This window comes from Abrus precatorius, unplaced genomic scaffold, assembly GCF_003935025.1.
Source record: "Abrus precatorius isolate BTA unplaced genomic scaffold, Abrus_2018 Scaffold9, whole genome shotgun sequence".
Classification (NCBI taxonomy): Eukaryota; Viridiplantae; Streptophyta; class Magnoliopsida; order Fabales; family Fabaceae; genus Abrus; species Abrus precatorius.
The window spans coordinates 17,491,746-17,515,264 of record NW_020874439.1 but is presented as its reverse complement, the minus strand read 5'-3'; the positions used below and the strand labels follow the sequence as shown (position 1 = coordinate 17,515,264).

The 23,519-nt window shown below is 34.1% G+C and overlaps 2 protein-coding genes and 1 non-coding gene across 3 annotated transcripts; 1 reads left to right on the top strand and 2 right to left on the bottom strand.

Annotated features, from left to right (window-relative positions):
- Positions 1-229: 229 nt before the first annotated feature.
- LOC113850035 (transcription factor DIVARICATA-like) lies at positions 230-2,904 on the bottom strand. Its single transcript, XM_027480347.1, has 2 exons — positions 1,890-2,904; positions 230-1,276 (listed from the first exon to the last, which is right to left on the bottom strand). The coding sequence occupies exons 1-2, from the start codon at positions 2,312-2,314 to the stop codon at positions 781-783; spliced, it is 921 nt and encodes a 306-aa protein (XP_027336148.1). The 5' UTR covers positions 2,315-2,904; the 3' UTR covers positions 230-780.
- Positions 2,905-12,035: 9,131 nt separating this feature from the next.
- Positions 12,036-22,428, top strand: LOC113850913. Its single transcript, XM_027481430.1, has 12 exons — positions 12,036-12,086; positions 12,170-12,286; positions 18,149-18,306; positions 18,418-18,589; positions 19,583-19,647; positions 19,741-20,017; positions 20,135-20,653; positions 20,783-20,879; positions 21,026-21,114; positions 21,205-21,525; positions 21,775-21,912; positions 22,033-22,428. Exons 1-12 carry the CDS (start codon positions 12,036-12,038, stop codon positions 22,426-22,428), a joined length of 2,400 nt encoding a protein of 799 aa, XP_027337231.1.
- LOC113851706 lies at positions 18,314-18,420 on the bottom strand. The gene has a single exon (XR_003502276.1). It is a non-coding gene; the product is annotated as a small nucleolar RNA R71 (small nucleolar RNA).
- Positions 22,429-23,519: the final 1,091 nt, after the last annotated feature.

Below are 23,519 nucleotides of genomic sequence, written 5' to 3'. Positions count from 1 at the left end.
TTACTTAAAATTCGTATATTATTATTTTCTAACCAAATATTTAGAACTTATCACAAATTTAGGATATGAAATTATGTTATACGTTCAATAATATAAATTTAAATTTGATAAAAATTTATGTTATCAAAATTTTTCATTGGTAACAGTTCATTTTATTATGTCAGTATGATTGAAGGTCGTACCTGTGTTTCATGGATTCTGTGAACTTGAAACTGCATATATTTATTTGAAGCATCAAGCATTTCATAAAGAGTGAGTTACAAGAACTCATAAACCTTAAAAGATTGCAGACAAGTGTGGCCACAATTGTTGTCGCAATATCAATATCCTTTCATAGACCCCAAATGTCTTAATGACCACAATTTAAAACCTTTGACTTAGAAAACTCTTCTTGCCCTGTACTTTCTGCAGATAATTCCCTTATGTCATACTCTGTGATCTTGCACTCTTGGTCTCAGATAATTAAATCCTTTACAGTAAAAAAAAGGAAAATGAAAAAGAAAAAGAAGCACGTGAGATGCAATTGTCAACACAATGAAATGACAAACATTTGATCAGAAAATCGTGTCACAGGAGCCCCAGCTTCATTTTGACTGAATAGTCCCAGAACTTTAATATGAACATTCTTCAGAGATGAAGTAACAAGGACGAATGGAAAATCCTCCTCAACATATTCACATAAATCACCAATTAAGCATCCGAAATTCAATCCAACATCAGTATATATGCTTTAGCAATTTAGTACCTTAGAACTCTAAAGCCTGCATTATATGTATTAGTTCACTTTTGTTGCATAGATTGCATCTGCATAATGCTATCATAAGGTCCAAATTGGCATCCACTGAGACTGCCTCTGAGTAAATACTGTTCCTGTGGTTTAGATCCATATGGAGAAATACCACAAAGTGGTGTCATGAACATGTTTCCATTTGTTGAATTGAAAAGCATAGGAACACTCTCACATGGCAATTTCCAATCATATTCCTGTTTAACCAAGCTAGACAATCTTTGATTCTGGTGTGGATTCACATCCTTCATTGAGTGATCTGGAGAAGGGGGTTTGTTACTCTCTGATGAAGATTTTGTTTCTGGGAGATTGACCATTGTGATGTCATGGATACTTGATCTCCTCTTATCCTTCCCTCCATTTAGTTGCCTAATGAAATATTTCTGAGCATGACTTGCAACCTGAGTTGGTGTCCTTGTGGTCACAAAATTGCGAGAGATGTTTCTCCAATCTCCTTTACCATACTTCTTGAGACCCAGCAGAAACTGTCTGAATAGTTCATTTAGCAAATAACCCAACATTAGATATTAGACAGTAGATTTTGCATAAACACTGCATAATGAAAAGGTCACATTAAGTTCGGCACGGATTTCATTATCTATTTTGTATTATTTTAATACATCTTGAGTGTTTTTTTTTTTTTTTTGAATCCGGTATTAGAACAACTAAAAATTCAAATTGTATGTTACACTGTATACAATTGTTTTTATTTTTAACTCAGTTTTTATTTTTTGTCTATACAAATATACCTTAAAAATACAACCCAAAAGTATAGGGGACAATCAAAGTGGACAAAAATTGTATTCAAAACAAAAATTGCATAACATTAGAGCAAAGAGCAAAAGCCCTGAAAGTTTGGCAAATATATATATGCAAAAACAAGAGATCAGCCAGTGAAGTATTTTTCATACGAATCACATACAGTAACCAGAACTGACTTGTAAACATTCAGCCAATAGTAAGTGAAAATTACCTAAAACTCAAAACTAGCAAGTAAATTCCTTAACTTCAAACTCAAACATGGATTCTTCCTCAAATATTCTCTTTTGAAGAAGCAACATACAAAACAACACACAAAAGAAGGCTTATGATGCGCCATTACCTGTGCTCCTCTTTAGTCCATGGCACTCCTTTCTTCCTTTCCTGGTCAGATGGCCTAGTGGAAGTACCCCTTTTGCCATTAACTCCATAAAATTGCTTGAACCCATCAAATCCTTGATTGTTAACCCACTCCAAAGTGAAAGAACCAGCGGTGTACCCAGGAACTGGGATAAACCCAGATTCAATGACACTCACATCTTCCTCCAGTTCTTTGTACTGTTTGATCACATCACCAACAGTCTTACCTGGAATCATGGCTGCCACCTTCAACCAACGATCTGGAGTGTCCTTATCATACACAGCCAAAGCATTCTCAAACAACTTGTTCTCTTGTGGTGTCCATTTGGTTCCCAGGCTCTCTTGGAACAACCAATTAGAACTTCGAAGGTAAGAAGCTGGAGAAAGAACCTCAATTCCTCTGTTCATTTTTCTATATTATAGTAGTACTAGTAACACTCATAGCAATTACCAATCATGCCAAGAGACATATTATTATTATAGGATCACAAACACACAAACATACACAATTTCTCTCTTTGAAGAAAGTTCAAAGAGAGAGATAATTAACCAGAGAAGATATGAAGAGTACTGGAGTAGTCGGTTTCTAATGGACAAAGAAGCATATAATCAACAAGCATTTGCAAAGAATCTGCTACACTTTTCACATAGCCACAACCTAAGGAATCTAGAAAAAGGCTTTCTTTCCAAAATCCAAGGAGAATTCCAAATTCCACAACTTAAGTGGAAAGCATGCAAACCCTAAAGCAGATCTAAGAGAAGAAGTAATAATCACCAACACATGAAGGGAAAAAAGCAAAACCCAGATAGGAAAGTGGAAGATAAGCCCAAAAACATGCTGAGAATTCAACCCAAGAAGCTTAAATATGGAGTTGACACAAGAGAAGAAGAAAAGCAAAATGAAGAAAGAAAAAAGAAACAAACTTTGAGAATGGAATATGAATGGTAAAAGAGGGTGATGAAGAAAAAGGAAAGGAAGGGGTTGTTTGCAGTGAAGTGAAGAGTAGTAGAAAAAAGGGAACAAGAATATGTAAGGTCTTTGTACTGGTTGTGAGACAGCGATCTATGGAACAGGGAGGAGTGGAGAGAGAGGTCAAAGGCACTGAGTTGTGATTGGTGGAGAGGATGTTTGTGGGCGTTGAGACCACACAATACAAGTAGGAGTGGAGAGGAGAGAGAGAGAGAAGGTTGAAAGGGACAAGTTTTGATTGGGTGTTGGCTTTGGTGGGGAAGGCGTGGACTCTTTTGGGCAAATTGGTAATCTACATGGAGGCCATGAACATTGACGTTTGACATAAACAGAAGTGGTGTTGTATATTGAAACTAATAGACCGAGTGCCAGTGCATAAAGTATGGGTGAAAGGACAAAAATATTGTTTCATATAAATTGCAAATTTTTTTAAAAAAATATTAAAAAATAAATAATTACACAAATAGATCCAGCTCTCCTTTATTTATCAAGATAGATCTATTTCCTGTAGTAACAAATACCTACTCAGAATTTAGTTTTGGAGAACCGAATTCTGAAGTGGGTATTTTTTTTTCATTTTTTTTATGTTTTTACGTAATAAAATAAATATTATTATTTAAATTATATTTATATATTTATATTTTATTAAAATAAATATGTATAATATGTTTTTAATAAATATTTATAAATATTTTGTTAATTATATATAATAAAATAAGTTTTATTATTTGAATTATATTTATATTTTTATATTATGTAAAAATGAGTAAAAATAATGAATAATATTTATTTTACACATTTATTAAAATTTATTTTACATATTTATGATAATAAATAATAATTTTTTTCTTATTATATTATTTAATATAATTTTGATTTTTTTTTAAATGATGTTAATATTATATTCTAAAATTATATTTTTGGTTATTTAATAATATTTTTAAAAAATAAAAATTACAATAATAATTTATTTAATTTTATATTTTTATAAAATAAATAAAAGTATTAAATAATAATAAGTTTATTTATTTATTTTGAGATATTAATATTTATTAAAATTTATACATAATTATTTATTTAAAAAGATATGTTATTAATATTAATAGACATTATTAAATAATATTATGTAGATATATATATATATATATATATATATATTTAATATAAATTACAAATACTGAAAAATTATAAGCTGCAATGACAGTAAGAAAAATTTAAAGTAATAACAACAACATAAATCAATGGCAGAAACTAGAAGATAGAGCGATATTTGGACATGTCTTCCTTGTGTGACCAAAGGTGTGACAATAAAAATAATTTTTTACCCGAGTTTGTTGTTCTCTAATATCCATTTTTGTTCTTATCTTACTAGACTTGTGTCGATCCTTTGAAATTCTTTTCAATTCTAGATTTGGACACAAAGTTGGGTCGTGTAAGTTGGCCAATAATCTTCATGTTTGAGTTCTCCAAACTGACCTTCGTGTAAGAAATAATTCCGTGTCGATTTCATTCATGATTCATCAATATATACAAAAATATAGAGCCACTAATTAAGCTACTAATTATGCTATTCTAGGATACAATCTGTTAGTATCAATTTACAATAAATAGCTAAACTAAATTCAGAACTCACTTAATACAAAATCAATAAGAAATAATTACAGATTATTTCTATTTCTATCACACCCCCGCAGTCGAAACGGGAGATTCACGAACGTTAAGACTGTTCTGAAAATCCTAAAATAAAATAAGTGGCAATCCCTTTGTAAAAATATCTGCGATCTGGTACCGAGAAGGAACATGATGAACACGAACCTCTCCACGTGCAACTTTTTCTCTAACAAAGTGAATATCCATTTCGATATGCTTTGTGCGCTGATGTTGAACGGGATTCCCGGAAAGATAAATGGCACTCACATTGTCACAATAGACCATTGTTGCCTTACGAATCGAACAATGTAGTTCCAACAGTAGATTACGAATCCAACATGATTCTGAAACAACATTAGCCACCCCCTATACTCGGCCTCTGCACTAGAACGAGATAGAGTAGGCTATCGTTTTGATGACCATGAGATCAAATTGCCACCCAAAAACACACAATATCCTGATGTAGAACATCTAGTATCAGGACATCCTCCCCAATCAGCATCAGTGTAAAAGACAAGGTCGGCAATTGAGGAAGGATAAAGATGTAAACCAAGATGAAGAGTTCCTTGAACATAGCGTATGATACGCTTCAGAGCAGTCATATGCACATCCCGAGGGTTATGCATGTGCAGGCATACCTGTTGAACAACATAAGAGATATCAGGCCGTGTAAATGTGAGATACTATAGAGCACCGGCAAGACTGCGATACTTGGTTGGATCCTCATATTGAGTACCGGCTTGAGCACTGACCTTTGATTGAGTATCAACCGGAGTAGAAGTGGGTTTAAAAGAAGCCATACCAGCACGCTCGATTATTTCCTCGGTATATTTACGTTGTGATAGGAATAAGCCTCCCTTGTGTCGAGTCACACTTATGCCCAAAAAATAATTCAGAGAACCTAAGTCCTTCATAGCAAACTCAGAGCTAAGACTAGCCATCAAAGATTTGCGGAGGTCATCAGTAGAAGCAGTCAAAATAATATCATCAACATATAATAATAAGTAGGCCATATCAGAACCATGCCGATAAATGAATAGTGAATTATCCGATTTGCTGTTAGTGAAACCAATGGCAGAAACAAAATCAGCAAATCGTTTATACCATGCACGAGGAGCCTGCTTAAGTCCATACAAAGACTTTCGCAGTAAACAAACATAATTTGGATGTGTAGAATCCTTGAAACCTATAGGTTGATGCATATAGACTGTCTCTTTTAACTCACCATCCAAAAAAGCATTTTTGACATCCAACTGATGAATTTTCCAATTTCTTGACAATGAAAGACTAAGGACTGTTCGGATCGTTGCTGGTTTCACCACCGGACTGAATGTTTCTCCACAATCAATGCCAACTGTTTGAGTTTTACCATTACCTACAAGACGGGCTTTATGCCTCTCGAAAGAACCATCAAATTTTTCTTTATGAGTAAAAATCCATATTGACCGAATAACATTAGCATTAGGTGGATGGGGCACTAAATCCCACGTCTTATTTTTAATAAGAGCATTAAATTCATCATCCATAGCCAATTTCCAATTCGGGTCACGGAGAGCAGCTATGGGGTTACGGGAAAGTGGTGATTTTGTAACCATGGTATTATAAGTCTGGTAGGATGTGTATTTTGGATTTGGCTTATAAATACCGTGTTGGCTGCAGGTCACTGGAGCTTGAAGAGGAGGAGGCTGGGATTGAATATGTGTGGGTTGTTGTATCGGTCCATTATGTGAGCTAGGCGGTATGGAGGGAGTGGGCGAAGGGTGGTTCTGAGGGAGAGCAGTGGGAGGAGTTGGTTGTGTGGATGTATCTTGAAGATGGTGGATCAAGTAAGGAGAAAGTCCACTATCTAAAAAATTATAATCAATGGGTTTGGGGTCATGCACCTTAGCAAAAGGGAATTTGCTCTCATCAAAATGAACATGCCGACAAATGATAATTTTATTACTAGACAAATCAAAACACTTATAACCACGATGATTCAAAAGATACCCTAAAAACACACATGGAGTAGAGCGGGCTTGGAGTTTGTTTATTGTAGTAGATGGAAAAAGCGAATAACACAAACACCCAAAGACTCTAATGTGAGAATATGAGGGATCTTTTTGGTAAAGCATTTTTAGTGGGGATTTGTTAGCTAATAATTTACTCTGAAGTATATTATGTAGGTATGTTGCCATTTCCAATGCATGGTGCCAAAAAGGTGGTACAGAAGCATGAAGAAGAAGAGTTCTCATGATATTATTAAGAGATAGAATTTTCCTTTCGGCTTTCCCATTTTGTGACGAAGTATGTGGACATGAAAAACAGAATGCAATGCCATTCGACTTACAATATTGCGAAAACAAGTTATTATCAAACTCCCTCCCATTATCACATTGAACATTTTTAATAGCACGTTCAAACTGAGTATGAATATGAGCGTTGAGAGTTGTGAAAATAGAAAAAACTTGAGATTTTTTAGCAATAGGGAAAGTCCACAAATATTTAGAATAATCATCCAAAAAGAGGATATAATAACGATGTCTAGAAGAACTCAAAACGGGAGAACTCCAAATATCGCTATGAATAATATCAAAAGGCATAAATGTCATAGACATGGATGCAACAAAAGGTAACTTAATATGTTTTTCGAGGACACAAAATTGACAAGCAATAGACTTAGAAGGACTAGTACAATCAATCATTTTATTTTGCTGAAGTGAATTTAACACCAAATTTCCCAGGTGACCCAAACGATCATGCCAAAGAGACGACGCTAAATAAGCAGAAGGTGGAAAACTTTGCATTTGACTAGTAGAAGTTATGGGGTAAAGGTCACTCATGCTGTCGCATCTCATTAATTGCTTCCCCGTCTACAAATCATTCACAGAAAAGCCAAACGGATCAAACGTTACACGCACATTATTATCAACAGTAAACTTCCTTACCGACACTAGATTTTTAATGAGCTTAGGTGCATGAAGAACATTTTTTAATGACAACGGTGGGTTTGGGGAAGATAAGGTTGTATGGCCACAACCACGAATTGGAATAGATTGACCGCTACCAACAGTAATCCCATGATTTTTGCTAAAATTAAAATAAGACGAAAGATTACCTTGTGTGGATGTCATGTGCGACGTTGCCCCAGTGTCCATGTACCAATTCGGATCAGGTTGAGAAAGAGACATCGTGTGCATTGCAGATTCGATGTCCGTTGGAGTCCGCTGTGGAGTCACCGCATAGGCCTGCTGCTGTTGTGGTCTCGAACCCAGTATGCCAGGAAGTCTTGGCCCAGGGTCAGTAGGATATGGACAAGGAGGAATAGCCCATGGTGCTTGCATCGACACCCACCAAGGAGGTTGAGACCATTGTCGCTGCACCTGCTGTCCGCCACCGTTGGGATGATCACCTCTGCGGTTGTCGCTGTGTCCACCACCAGCACGACCACCATCACCAAACCTACGGCCATTGCCACTGCTATTTTTGTTGCGGCTTTGGTTGGTGTTTCGGTGTTTGTTGGACTTAAAACCACCACTACGGCCATGAGAATTATTATGAGGATGATTTGTTTGAGAAGATGAATTATCAGCATAAGAGGAATCATTAGTGAGAAGGGCGGTAGAACCAGCTTCTTGTTTGGAGCGCTCCATGATGGTGGTTTCCTCCAAAGCAAGTTTGGACCGAGCTGTAGCAAAACTAGGTAGGGTCTTCTTGTTCTGCATAACAATGACAAAATGAGAGTATGGTTCTGTCAAACCTTGAAGCATTTTCAAAACCATACTGTGTTCATTAACGGGAGCCCCGACGTTGGCTAGTTGATCGGCAAGAGTTTTGAGACGATTGCAATACGCATTCGTCATCGAAAAATCAGCAAAATTGGTGTTGGTGAATTCTTTATTAAGATACATGGCTCGTGCATTCTTATTGTCATGAAAGAGATCAGCAACACTTTGCCATGCATATTCAGCCATGTCATCGTCAATGAGAATGGAGGTGAGGATGTCAGTTGAGACCGTGGCATAAATCCATTGCAAGACCACCGCATCAAGCCGCTTCCATTGAGGGAGATCAGCGTCTTTGGCCTCTGCAGCAGCCGCTTTCAACGCTTCATCTGTAGGTGGGATGATATGTTCAAGCACGTCGTGTACCCTTGCTTGAACCTTGAACAATGCCGCCCATGAATGGTATTGTCCCGATTCCAAGTCTAAGGTGATGGGGATAAGAGTTTTCACATTGGTGATAGACAAAGCTGGATGAAATTTGGGAGTTGCAGACATGGTTGAAGGCAAGGAATGAAGGAGGAGAATGACAGAATAGGTAAATAGTTTTTATTGCGGAAGCCAAAAAATAATGTCTTCTGATACCATGTAAGAAATAATTCCGTGTCGATTTCATTCATGATTCATCAATATAAACAAAAATATAGAGCCACTAATTAAGCTACTAATTATGCTATTCTAGGATACAATCTGTTAGTATCAATTTACAATAAATAGCTAAACTAAATTCAGAACTCACTTAATACAAAATCAATAAGAAATAATTACAGATGATTTCTATTTCTATCACTTCGTATACCTTAGAAACTTGTTGTAAGGTATACACGGGAGATATGTAAATGTCAAAGTTGTGGTATGTGTATAAGCATAAAGCAAGTACATGCAAGCATAGGATGTGAACTTTTTGAAACTTGTCACAACACACCACATTTCATCTAACCGTACTGTAAATCTTCATACCAGTCAAATTTATGTCAGATGTTGCGTTTCTTTGACTAAAAATCTAGTGCTTGTTCTGTCAAAGGTGATGACTCTATGAGTGTTTACATCTTGAATTGTTTTAGTTGCAACCTTCGAGTACATATGTCTAACATTAATCATTGCATCTACTTCTCTGCCTTTCTCAATGAAGAACTTATTGCAACGAGTGTATGTTGCCATGACCATGGAGCAAATTGGCAGGTTTCTAATTTTCTTCAAGACCGAATTGATTAACTTTGCTAGGTTTGTTATCATGTGTCCCCAGTGTCATCTGTTGTCCCATGTTAACGTCCATTTTTCCTTGGGATGATGTCTAACCATTGTGCAGTTTCAGGATTATTATCTTTTACTATGTTGTAATAATAAAAGAATCTTGGTTCAGTCATCACATATGCTGGAAAAAAGATTACAAATTAAATTAATATAACTAGCTAAGCAATTGTATAAAATATTAATGATAATATATAGTACGTAAAAAATTAAAATTACCCATATTAACGACATCTTTCTTCAGTGCAGCATTTTTGAATCGTCGCATGAAGTTTTGTGCAATGTGTCTAATGCAACAGACATGGACAGAATTGTTTTCCGTCTAACCACTTCCATTTCTAGAGTATGCACTTCTTATGGCCTTGTGACGATTCGAAATGAGGCACAACCCCTATTGCGGGGTTAAGTACCTCCTTAAGTTATTTTAAAAAAAGGAACCATGCATCACTAGTTTCACCTTCAATCACAACAAAGGCAATGAGAATTATATTGTTGTGGCCATCTTGCGCAACTGCCACCAATAAAGTCCCTTTGTATTTGCCATACAAAAATGTTCCATCCACTTAAACAATTGATTTGCATAAGGCAAAACCATCAATGCATGGCTTGAAGGTCCAAAACAACCTCTTGAAGAACACATTTCCCTCGTAGAACAAGCCACCCTTGTATGCTGGTTGTGTACTCAATTTCCAGATGAAGCTCGAAACATACAGTTGCATTACTTGCAACTGTCTAAGTAACTTATGGTATGACTCCTCCCAATTTCTGGAGATATTTTTAAAGGCATGTTGTTTCCCCAACCATCCCTTTCTAAAGTTGATTGTGTAACCCATTGTGGACTTTATGTGGGCTAAGATGGTTACGATAGGTGTGTATGGATCAGCCTCAATAATTTTACGAATAGTTTGAGAAATCATTTGTGATCCCAACTTGTTATGATCCTGTGAAATGAGTAGGGAAAGACATGTGTGGCACCCTTCAAGCTTCATTATTTTCCAATGTTGCTCTTTGGTGCGCAATATAGCTCAACATCTCTAGGCACAATCGTTGTGAACGCATTCCACAACAAGCCTAGTTGTGCTTGACATCTTCACCTTATAAGTGCAATGATTGACAATGTGAAATCTATTTATGGCGTCTTGCACTTGTTCTTTTGTTAACAAGCGTTGGCCAACAAGTAGTGTTCCAGGCGGATACACTACCATTTCATGATCAAGGACATGGCCGAACTTAGAGTCATGTTCTTGTATTTGACTAAGGAAGTCTAAAAAATGTGGAAGTGAGTTGTATAATGCTAATAGTTGTGATGGTGAAATATTTGGAAGTGGGAGGAAGTCTTCTGCATCATCTTGCTATTGAGATAGGATTTCAGCTTCGTCCTCACTAAAAGAATCAAAGACTTCGATTGGGAGACCTACAACAGCATGTTCTTTAATGGGGGTTTGTTCAAGAGGCTGAGAGGGTAAGGTTTGCTCAAATGGTTGGGAGGGTATTTCATTGAGGTCCATGAATGCTTCACTAGTTAAAAGTTGTGTGTTGGACTGAAGGTTGAAATTTATATCATATGTTGGAAAAGATGAATTTATAGTTTCGTATGTTTGGTAAGGTGAATGTGAAGGTGAAGGTGAAAGTTGTGGTGCCTGGGTTATGTTTGTAGCAAATGTAACATATAATTATATACCTGATTGAAGTTGATTTGAATCATGGATGTTGAAGAGTGTCTCGACGTCTTCATTATTGTTCAACTCAACACATATGTAGTTGCTAACTCATGGGCCAAGTCTAACTAGATAGCGAAAATGTATAGTTCCCACCCTTTCATTTTTGTCTTAATTGTGTTTTGTATGGATGACTTACTTGAGCCTTTGTAGAGTCACTCCTCTCTTTAGATGCACCAATTTAGTTGATGGTAAAGTGAACGTAACTCCTTCATTAGGACATTGGTTAATGGCACTATTAGAATGAACAATGACATAGATTGAAGACATTTTTAGATTAAAGAAAGTGAATGATGAATAAGCTTAGAAGGAGAAGGTTCACAAGAATAAGGAACAAGCTTAGAAGGTTGAATGAAAAAAATGAACACGAATATGGCTATTTATAATGGTAATATTGGATTCCCTATCATTCAATGCTTCACCACGTTTTACAAGTGATGGTGACCTCTCTATGATACCATTAAATATTTTACAATAAAGATGGTTTTTGACATTCACGTAGACCAAGAGATAGTGACTTCTCAGTCACGCCCAACATTGGATTCTCTTCTCATTCAAGCCATTCCATATACTTCCAAACAAGCTTTCTCTCCTCCCAAACAATCAAGCCTTCTGACATTCACATAGACCAAGAAATAGTAACTTTTCAAGAATCCAATGCTACTCTCTCGTACCAAAGTTTATCTATAAATATGTTCATCCAAGGCCACATGTTTTCATTCAAACTTGCATCCATCTTTGTTCTTCGTTTCTCCCTGTCTTTGCTTCCGTTACTAAAAATGTTGTTGTGGAAGCAAAACGAACACAGGTCCGCCTTCATTAGAAGAACGGTAAGTTTTACATATTACCATTATTTATTGAATATGTAAAACAATATCTACGTATAATGTTACTAATTTGTTAATAACTGCAGGAAACTGAAAACATGATTTCATCTTTTTGTCATTCAATGCCAAAACCCAATCTTCTAATTGTTCCTATACTTGAACAACTTGGTTTTGCTGGGGTAGCAAAGCTAAGGCATCTTAAGGTGGATCACGCACTGATAACAGCTTTGGTTGAGAGGTGGAAACCTGAAACTAATACATTCTATTTTCCAACAGGGTAGTGCACCATAACCCTGGAGGATGTTGCACTTCAATTGGGGCTAAAAGTTGATGGATTACCAGTCATTGCTCGAAAAATGTTTGACTGGGAGGAAATGTGTGACACATATCTCAGTATCATGTTAGTTAAGGGAGAGTCACTTATTGGCTCTATGCTAAAACTGAAGTGGTTGAGAGACAAAATGTTGTCATGACCAGAAGATCCATCTGAAGAAGAAGTTCACGCCCATTGTAGGGCTTATATAATAGGTTTAATTGGAGGTGTTTTGATGCCTAACAAAATAGGCAACAAAGTACATCTTATGCATTTAGCTTTATTAACTAATCTTAGAAGAACAAGATGATATAGTCAAGACTTGCAAATATCAATACCTACGGAAGCATATAGAGATGTCTAACTTTGGACTTCATGTACCACCATCCTTTGTTTTGCAATTGTTGAATGGCACCTAACAGATAGAGTCAAATTACAGTTTCGTCTCTTCCAAGAAGTCTCTTCTCCACCGAATAATTTGAATGACCTCCACAAAATTGACATAAAAGGAAGACAGAATGAAAATTGGGTTATAAGACATGCTCAATAGATCGACATATGGAACAACAGATGTGAGCTGACAATAACGGGTCATTCAATGCAAGGCCCATTGTGTCACACACAAGAATACATGGAATGGTACATTGCCAATTCCATCTATTTCCTATCTGTGCCACCACTACTACAAGATTTAAGGAGGAGCCACCAATAACTAAGGACTACCAACACATTTAAAATTGGTACGACTTCCACACCGTCGTACCATGAGACTGCATCATTTTCTTCGAACATTATACCAGAAGCAAACATAATTAACACAAGACATTCGTTTGCAACAATATCGGAGGATTTTTTTTACAAACTTATTTGAAGTTGATTTTACAACTCCATCTTCAACACAAACTTACATGCAGCCTCTTTACCAACTGAATTTTGCTAATAAACTTGGTAATTCATCAACTGCATTCTAACAACTAGACCTTCATGATGATTCAAATCCTCCACAAGTTCATCCTGAAATCCTAGAGCAACAACCACGATGACGAAACCCAGCACGTCACAGATGTCGCTCTTGTTGTGGAACTAGCACCATTACGGAGATAGTTAATTATTAATGTTGTTATGAATTTGTTATCATCTTTATTAATGCACTTTGTCTTTATCAATGTTACCTTAGTAATATGAAAACATTAATTTTAAAAAATTTATCTCAAGTATAAATACTTAACTTATAATTTAATATTTTATTTACTTTTTAAAAATATTTTTTTATTCTAACATAAATTTTATTAAAAATTATAATATTAAGGGTTTGCGGTTTAAAGTATTAAACATTGGGAATTATGATTTATGGTTTAGGGTATTAAAAATTAATTTTAAATAATGTAATTTAAAAAAAAACTAATTTAATTAAAATAAAATTTTTATTCAAAATATCATTTTATCATACTAATATTTAAAAATATAAACTCAAAATTACATATTTAAATAAATAAATAAACAGAATAATATTTAATATATTTATTTAACTTTTAAAAATTTAATTATTATTTTTTAAGTATAAATAATTTAAGCATTAACATTACTATCTAAAATAATATACCTATTATTTAAATATTTAATTAGTTTTTAAAAAATATAATTATTGTTTTTATCTAAAAATATTATTTATTATCATAAATATGTAAAAAAAAATTTAATAAACGTGTAAAATAAATATTATTTATTATTTTTATTCATTTTCACCTAATATAAAAAATAAACATAATTCAAATAATAAAACTTATTTTATTATATATAATTAACAAAATATTTATAAATATTTATTAGAAAAACATATTATAAATATTCCTTTTAACAAAATATAAATATATAAATATAATTTAAATAATAATATTTTTTATTACATAAACATATAAAAAAATTTGAAAAAAAAAACAGGTCTATCTTGGTAAATAAAGGAAAGTTGGGTCTATTTGTGTAATTTTTTATTTTTTAATATTTTTTTGTAAAAAATTCTTTAAATTGCCTTCATTTTACACTAAAATTGCAAAATGCTACTTTGCATATTTAAGCTGGAATTGAGATTTTGACCCAATCTACACGTGTCAAGGAGCAGAGGTTGATAATCTTTTTAATTTTTCTAAAAAAAGCAATAAAAAATATTAGTTTTTTTATTTTTGTTTAAAATTTTAAATAATTTATCTATATAAAAATTTTAAATAAAATATTTTTTACCAACGTATACTCTTACAGGAAATAAGTCCTTTTGAGTCATGAATATTTATAATATGATAGAATATTCTTTTAGTAGATTTTTTTTTTATAAAATTCAAACTCTAAGTCTTCGTTAGGCTTAACTATGTGATTGATTATTTTTAATATGGATGTTAAAGTAATAATATAGAAATATAGGTTGTAAGACATATTTATGATAATATGGTCAAGCAAAAGATTTTATTATCATTTTTCTTGATATCCAAATATTTGCCAACTACTCATACTAGTTCTATTAACACCCAATAATCATACAATGTTAATATTCTTTTTCCTAAGCAATTGTTTTCAATGATCATTTGAGGTAAATGGTCAAGAAAGCATAAAGACCCAATGAGTTTGTTGATTCAATAACGGTTGAAAGAGAGGAATTAAGTGTGATTAACCTAACTCCTTATCTCGTTTTATTCTATAATTCTATTAATTACACATAGTATTATCGTCTATGATGCAACTAATTATGGGATGCTAAAGACGATCAATTCTTAACATGCACAATATGATTCAATAGGATAAAAGCTAAATATTAAAGGAAAACTAATACTGATATTAAAAGTAAAAATCACACAAAGTATGCTATAGGATCCACCATAACCCTAGCTATGGATTTAGTTACTTATAATGAAATAAACAACTAAAAACATGATGAACCAATCCATGAAACACCAGAGAGAATTCAAACAAGAGAAACACAAAAGGAAAAAAGATAAAAAAAAGTTCTCGTTCTCCAAAGGAGTGCTCAATCACTCGCTCTGACTTCGAAGGGGTTCATTGTCTTTGCCGACAATCTCCAATAACTCTCAACAGTGAAATGAGTCCAAACAAAGAAAGGGAAGACAATGTGTTGAATGAAGTGGAAAAAATGTATCAAGTGTGGAGCATAAGGCCTCTTTGTATAGGCAGTACCCTGTGTTCCTAGTCGGTTGAGCTCTATTTTTTTTTAATCGATTTTATCCATAATCAGAATCTTAACTTTAGAATTTCAACTGAAAATTGCTCCAAATCTTCATATCTAAATTTTTATCTAAGTTTAAATTTTAAATTCAAACTCAAATTCACATAGCACGGTTAAGGGCAAAAATTAGCTAATTTTTATCCAAAATATCTTCATAATGCACTGATAACAACTTCCAGCTAAAGTGTAATAATTAATAGCTTAATTAGTATAAATATATATAAAATAGGATTTTAAGTGTATAAATATAATTCATAAAATATATCAAAATATGATCTTATTATTTCTCCACAATCAAACTTGAATCAACAAAAATAAAAGAGAATAGTGTTTTGTGGTAAAATGAACACTAACTTGTAGAGTGAAATGTTACATGAATTATGACAAAAAAAAATAAAGTTTTCATTTTTTTTATAAGAGAATCTTGTGACATGCATTAGCAATAAGTTATAGTGTGAAATGTTATAAGAAATGTTGAATTCAAGTACCTCACATCTATCAACAATGATAGAAAAAATGACGAGTAATTTTTTATAAAGGAATCTTTGAGCAACTGAACTTGTAGAGTAAGGTTGCATCAACCTAATGATAATTGTATACAATAAGTAATTTGAGATGATGATTTGAGCATTTTTAATGTTAAAAGTTTGGATTATTTTGTTAAATCTCTCCTAAACTTGAAACTTTTACAAATACTTGTATATTTTAAGAAAAGATGCAATTGTAGTGTTTTGATTCCTTTTTTTAATCTATTTTTGTAGCTGAAATCAAATGAGAGACATCATTTAAAGTTGAAGAAGATTAGAAAAAGTCAGAAAAAAAGAGAGCATATAAAGCATGAAGTTATAGAAAAGTTAACTTCTGGAGGTTTCTCGCTGCAGCGAGATTCTCGCTGCAGCGAGAATGCTTAATTATGAATAGCGTGATTATGTGCTCCTCTCGCTACAGTGAGAATGTGTCATTGTAGCGAGAGTCCCCTATGTCGCTGAAGCGAGAACTATCGCAACAGCGAGAGACAAACAAAATGACCTAATTTCTATCTCCATGTCTCGCTACAGGAAGAAGGTGCCGCTGTAGCGAGAGCAGTTCGAGCAAACCAGTATAAAAGATGACTTTTATGTTTTTGAAGTAGGTTACTATTTTATTTTACATTTTCCAGAGAGGGATAGCGACGTAAGGCATAGGAGAAGAGTAGGAATACTCAACTTTTGATGTTCTACTCTCAATTCGTGTTACTATGGTTGCTATGAGCAACTAAACTTTGTATGAGATTGAATGTAAATCTTCAAACTTGATGTATTATTAGTAATTTATATAAATATAGTTGTTTCTTCTTTATTTTTATTGATTTGGTGATTTCAATCCGTATTAATGGTTGAATCTGTCTATTTGATGGTTTCTGGAGCTCAGATCTAAGTTATATTTGGAAAAATATTATTTAGATCTAATTGAGATTACTCAACAACTGGTTACTCTAGGAATAGATTTCAAGTTATTGATTGCTTTTAAATCCTGATTTTAATGTTGGATAGTTTGTTAACTGTTTAAAGAATTAGTATTTGAGAAATTATCTTAGAAATATATTTTTAAGGAATTGAAATATAGGACTTTTGTATTTTGCATCAAACTCATTGTAAATGGTTGCTATAGTTATCGCTGAATTACTAGAATATAGAGAAAAAGATAGATGAAATTCAATCCCAGCTTCTTAAACTTGAATTTTATCATATTTTATATTATCATTTTACATTTTAATTGTTATTCAACATTTCATGAAAATCATCTATCAATTCTATTGTATATAAGCTCAATTAAATTGTATCTTAATAATTAATACGTTTGAATTGCTCTATGAGAATTATACTCCGGTACTCTATCGGTTATTACTTGCAACAGACCTGGTACACTTGCCGTGTTTGAAGGAAAAGTATCAACAAGTTTTTGGCGCCATTGCCAGGGAGTAATGTGCAAATTGTATTAGTTTTTAAGTATAATTAGTGGAGTATTGTAATTAGTTTTAATTAATTTTCATTTATCTGATTACTCTTTGTTGCTAATCTTGTTTCAAGTTCCTTGTTTATGATATTGCGAAGAAAAGCTCCTGCAAATTAGTTGCTGTTTGATCCAAAGATTGAAAGAACATCAAGAAGAAATAATAGTGCAATAAGGAAGAAAAAGAAACAAGCACAACAAGGAGTATCTTCAACTTCACAACCACTAGAAATTCACTCAGGAAGAAATGACTGATCCTAGAGAAAATAACCAAGGTAGCAATAGGAATGGTGGAAATCATAAAGGGAATGGATGACCAAGAGAAAATTCACCACTAAGAAGAACTCTTGGTGATTATGCAATACATCAAGGTCCAAGGCACTATTCAAGTATAATGGTTCCACCCAATGCAACAGTTGTAGAAATTAAGTCTATTGAATTTGATTAGTTCACATCAGTTCTCAAGAAACGACCATAAAGACCCATATGCTCATCTTGATAATTTTTATGAGTTGGTATCCACTATAGGGATTTGATGATGATGAGGAGGCAACATATTTGAAGTTATTTCCATTTTCTCTGATTAGGAAAGCAAAAGAATGGTTGAAATCACATCCAAATCAGAGTCTAACAAACTGGAGTGATGTTGAAAGGAAATTTCTAACTAGATTCTTTCCACCATACAAGTATGTTAGTGCAAAAACTGATATCTCCACTTTCAAACAAGATCAGGATGAAGCATTTTATGAAGCCTGGGAACATTTTTAGTCCTTTCTTAGGAAATGTCCTAACCATAGGTTTGAAGATGTAGATCAGTTGAATACATTTTGCAATGGTCTTCGGCCTGACACTAAAATGATTTTGGATGCTGCTGCTGATGGAACAATGATGGTAGTAGATGCAGAGCAAGCCACAAGAATAATTAATGCTCTTTCATCCACTGATAGGAAAGCTCAACATAATAGAAGGGTAGTTCAGAGAAGAGGAGTTTTAGATTTGAGCACATCAGATGTTATTCTTGCTCAAAATAAAATTTTAACTTAACAAATTGAAGTCTTCACTAAACAGATGACCAAGTTGCCCCAACAGCTTCATTCAAGTCACTCCATAACTAGCCAAGCACTCATATGTGATTTGTATGGAAAGGACCATCTAAATGGCAAATGTGCTTACCCAACTCACAATGCAGAAAATAAGGAAGTTAATTATATGAGCAACCCACCTCAGGGAGTTAATTTTTCTAACCCTAACACTAATTCTTATTCTAACAATTTTTCATAGGGTGGAAGGCAGAACCAAAACCAAGGATATGGGTGGAGATAAGAGGTAGGACCATCCAACAGACCACCACATTTTCATCAGCAATCTTTATACAACCAACAACAACATTAGCCACATTTCCCTCCACTTCATGAGAGACGGTCCAAAGTGGAGAATACCTTAGAGAAATTCATGCAGATGTAAATGACCAACCAGAAGAACACTAAGGCGTCCATAAAAAATTTAGAGACACAAGTGGGGTAGTTGGCAAAATAACTGTCAAAGCAGCAAACATCAGGACACTTCTCTGCCAATACACAAACCAACCCAAAGAAGCATTGCAAATTAATTACCACAAGAAGTGGTAAGGAGATTGAAAAAGGGATTGGTGATCATTTGGCAAATGAAGAAGAGGCGAAGAAGAGAAAAGAGAGTGAAAAAGAAAAGAGTGGAAGTGAGGAAGAAGTTAAAAAGAATAATGAGAAAAGTGTATATAGTGAAAAAAAGAAAGAAAAAGAAAAAAAAAAGTGATAAAAAGAAGGATAAGGGTGAGCTCCCACAATTGAAAGACCTACCATACCCTAAGATTCCTTCCAAGAAAGACAAGGAGAGACAATTTGCCAGATTCATAGACATTTTTAAAAGATTGCAAATTAACATTCCTTTCATGGAGGCTATAGACCAGATGCCAACATATGCTAGATTTATGAAAGAGTTGCTCACAAAGAAAAGAAGATTCTCGGAGGAGACAGTGGAGCTAGAGACAGGTTACAGTGCAATAATTTAGAAATCTTTACCTTAGAAAATAGAGGATCTAGGTAGCTTCACAATTCTAGTAACCATAGGTGCATTACCTGTAGGAAAAGCTTTGTTGGATCTAGGAGTAAGTATCAACTTGATGCCATTATCCATGTTGAAAAGGATTGGAGAGGAATGACTTTGCAACTGGCAGATAGATCTATGAAATTTCCTTATGGTGTAGTAAAGGATGTCTTGGTGAAGGTAGATAAATTTGGATTTTTAGTTGATTTTATCATCATGGATACGAAAAAAGATGTGGAAGTTTCTCTAATTTTAGGAAGGCCTTTCATGAAGACTACCAAGGTAATTATTGATGTAGATGATGCCAAACTCAAAGTGAGAGTCCATGATGAAGAAGTGAATTTTAATGTCTTTGAAGCTATGCACCATCCTAAAGATAAATAATAATGCTTTAGGATAGATGTAATTGATGAGCTTTGAATGGTGGAAAAGACACAATTGCACAAGTCCAGTCAATTGGAAAAAGCTTTAATTGAAGCTTATCAGGATTTAAATAAAGAAGAGGAAAAGGAGATTGAAGATTGTTTGAAAAATCTTGAATCCTCTAAAGAACTACCTCTACATGAAGCTCACCATGAAAATTTTCCTCAAGAAGAGAAGATTGAGGAGCAAAAATTAGGGCTGAAAATGTTATCATTACATCTTAAGTATGTGTTTCTTGAAAATGGATGGAAGAAGCCAATAGTAAGTAGCAGTGCATTATCAAAAGGAGATGAGGAAAAATTGATTTTAGTATTGAAGGCAAATGAAGGAGCTATAAGATGGACTTTATCAGATCTTAAAGGTATTAGTCCTTCTTATTGCAAACATAAGATTCATATGAAAGTAGATTTCAAGCCAGTGGCTCAACCTCAGAGACATCTAAATCCTACCATGAAAGAAGTTGTAAAGAAGGAAATGATGAAACTAGTGGATGCTGGAATGATCTATCCTATTTCAGATAGTGTCTGGGTTAGTCCAGTCTAGGTAGTTCCAAAGAAAGAGGGGATAACTGTAATCAGAAATGACAAGGATGAATTGATTCTGACAAGAACAGTTACTGGCTAGAGAGTGTGCATTTACTACAGAAAACTTAATCAGGCTACTAGAAAAGATCACTTCCCTTTGCCATTTATGAATCAAATGTTGGAGAGATTAGCTAGACAAGCCCTCTATTGTTTCTGGATGGATACTCCAGGTACAATCAGATTACTATAGATCCAGAAGATTAAGAGAAAACTACCTTTACATGTTCATTCGGTATTTTTGCTTATAGAAAAATGCTATTTGGATTGTGTAATGCACCAGCTACTTTCTCAAGATGAATGTTGGCTATCTTCTTAGATTTGGTGGAGAAATGCATAGAAGTATTTATAGATGACTTCTCAGTTTTTGGATCATCATTTGAAGATTGCTTGACAAATCCAGACACCGTAATGAAATGGTGTGTTGAAACAAATTTGATGCTCAATTGAGAAAAATGCCATTTTATGGTGACTTAAGGTGTGGTGCTGGGCCACAAGATCTCCTCCAAGGGCATTGAAGTTGATAAAGAAAAAGTAGAGGTGATTAAGAAGCTACCACCACCAATAAATGTAAAAGGAATCAGAAGTTTCCTTAGGCATGTTGGGTTCTACAGACGATTCATTAAAGACTTTTCAAAGATTGCAAAGCCACTTAGCAATTTAATCAATAAGGATACCCCTTGTAATTTTGATGTTGAATGCTTGTATGCTTTTGAATTACTCAAACAAAAATTGATTTCTTCTCCTGTTATAGTCGCCCCTGACTGGAATTTAGATTTTGAATTAAAGTGTGATGCAAGTGATTATGCTGTAGGGCCTGTACTAGGACAAAGAAAATCTAAAGTTTTCCATGTCATTTACTATGCTAGTAAAGTTTTAAATGAAGAATAAGTAAATTATGCTACCACTGAAAAATAATTACTAGCAAAAGTGTATGCATTGGAAAAATTTAGATCTTACTTGATTGGTTCCAAATTGTAATTTATACTAATTATGCCGCAATTAAATATTTGTTTAACTAAATTTGATTCAAAACCAAGATTAATTCAGTGGATTTTGTTATTGTAGGAATTCGATTTAGTTATGAAGGATAAAAAGGGCAGTGAAAAATTTGTTGCTGATCATCTATCAAGATTAGTGAACCAGGAGGTGACCAACAAAGAAATAGAAGTGATAGAGGAGTTTCTAAAAGAAAAACTTCTCTTGGTACAAGGAAGGAAATGGTTTGCAGACATGGCTAATGACAAAACAGCAGATGTTATCCCTGAAGATTTTAACTAGCATTAGAAGAAGAAATTTTTGAAAGATGCTCGGTATTATGTCTAGGATGATCCTCATCTTTTTAAACTAGGAGCTGATGGACTATTAAGAAGATGTGTTGCATTAGATGAAATTCAAAGCATATTGTGCCATTGTCACAGTCCTCCATATGATGGGCATTTTAATGGAGAGAGGATTGCTGCAAAAGTCCTCAAATTTGGATTTTATTGGCCCACTTTATTCAAATATGCACAAAATTATGTCCAACAATGCACTATATGTCAAAAATCAGGTAGAATTTCAAGAAGGCATGAAATGCCTCTTTCAAGCATCCTAAAGGTAGAAGTATTTGACTGTTGGGGAATAGATTTTGTAGGACCACTTCCAGCTTCATATTCTAATGAGTACATCTTGGTGGCAGTAGACTACATATCAAAATGGGTTGAAGCTATCGCATTTTAGAAGGCAGATGCCAAAACTGTAATAAAATTCTTGAAGAAAAACATCTTTTGCAAATTTGGCACACCAAGGATATTAATCAGTGATAGAGGGTCTCATTTATGTAATTCTCAAATGCAGAAGGTCCTAGAGCATTATGGGGTAAGGCATAAGGTAGCATCACCCTATCACCCCCAAACAAATGGTCAAGCTGAGGTCTCCAACAGAGAAATTAAAAGGATTTGGGAGAAGACTATTACAACTTCAAGAAAGGACTGGTCTCTTAAGCTGGATGATGCATTTTGGGCTTATAAAATTGCATATAAAGCTCCTACAGGTCTCTCCCCATTTCAGCTTATTTATGGGAAGGCATGTCACCTGCTAGTGGAACTTGAACACAAAGCATTTTGGGCTTTGAAGTTCCTAAATTTTGATCCAAAAGCTTCAGGTGAGAAAAGGATGCTTCAATTGCAAGAACTAGAAGAAAAGAAGAAATGAGACTCATTGCATGCGAGTCTTCAAAACTTTACAAGGAAAAGATGAAGGACTATCACGACAAAAAGATCCTCAAGAGAGAATTCAGGTATGGCTAATCAGTACTCTTGTTTAATTCTAGGTTAAGGTTGTTCCCTAGAAAATTGAAATTAAAATGGACAGGACCATTTCTTGTGAAGGAGGTGAAGCCTTATGGAGCTGTGGAATTACAAGATCCAGCTATTCAGAGAAGTTGGATAGTCAATGGACAAAGGCTCAAGTCATACCTAGGTGGTGAAGTGAAAATACTCACCACCATTATTTCACTGCATGATCCTTAAAGAAACAAGCGTCAAGCTATGAGACATTAAACAAATGCTTCTTGGGAGGCAACCCAGTGCTTGTTTGTGAAATTCTATCTTTTATGTTGTTTGTTTGTTTGTTTTCAGTGTTTATTAGTTGTTTAGGATGTTAACTTGGTATTTTATGACTCTATGTATGATTCAAGGTATCTATTCCTATTTTGTTGTGAATTTGAGTGCTAGATGTTAATTGAATTGATTTTAAATGATAGAGTGACTAAGGGGTTAAAAAGAAAGTAGAATGGTAAGGTCAGAAGAGTATTAACATAAGTTTGGGAA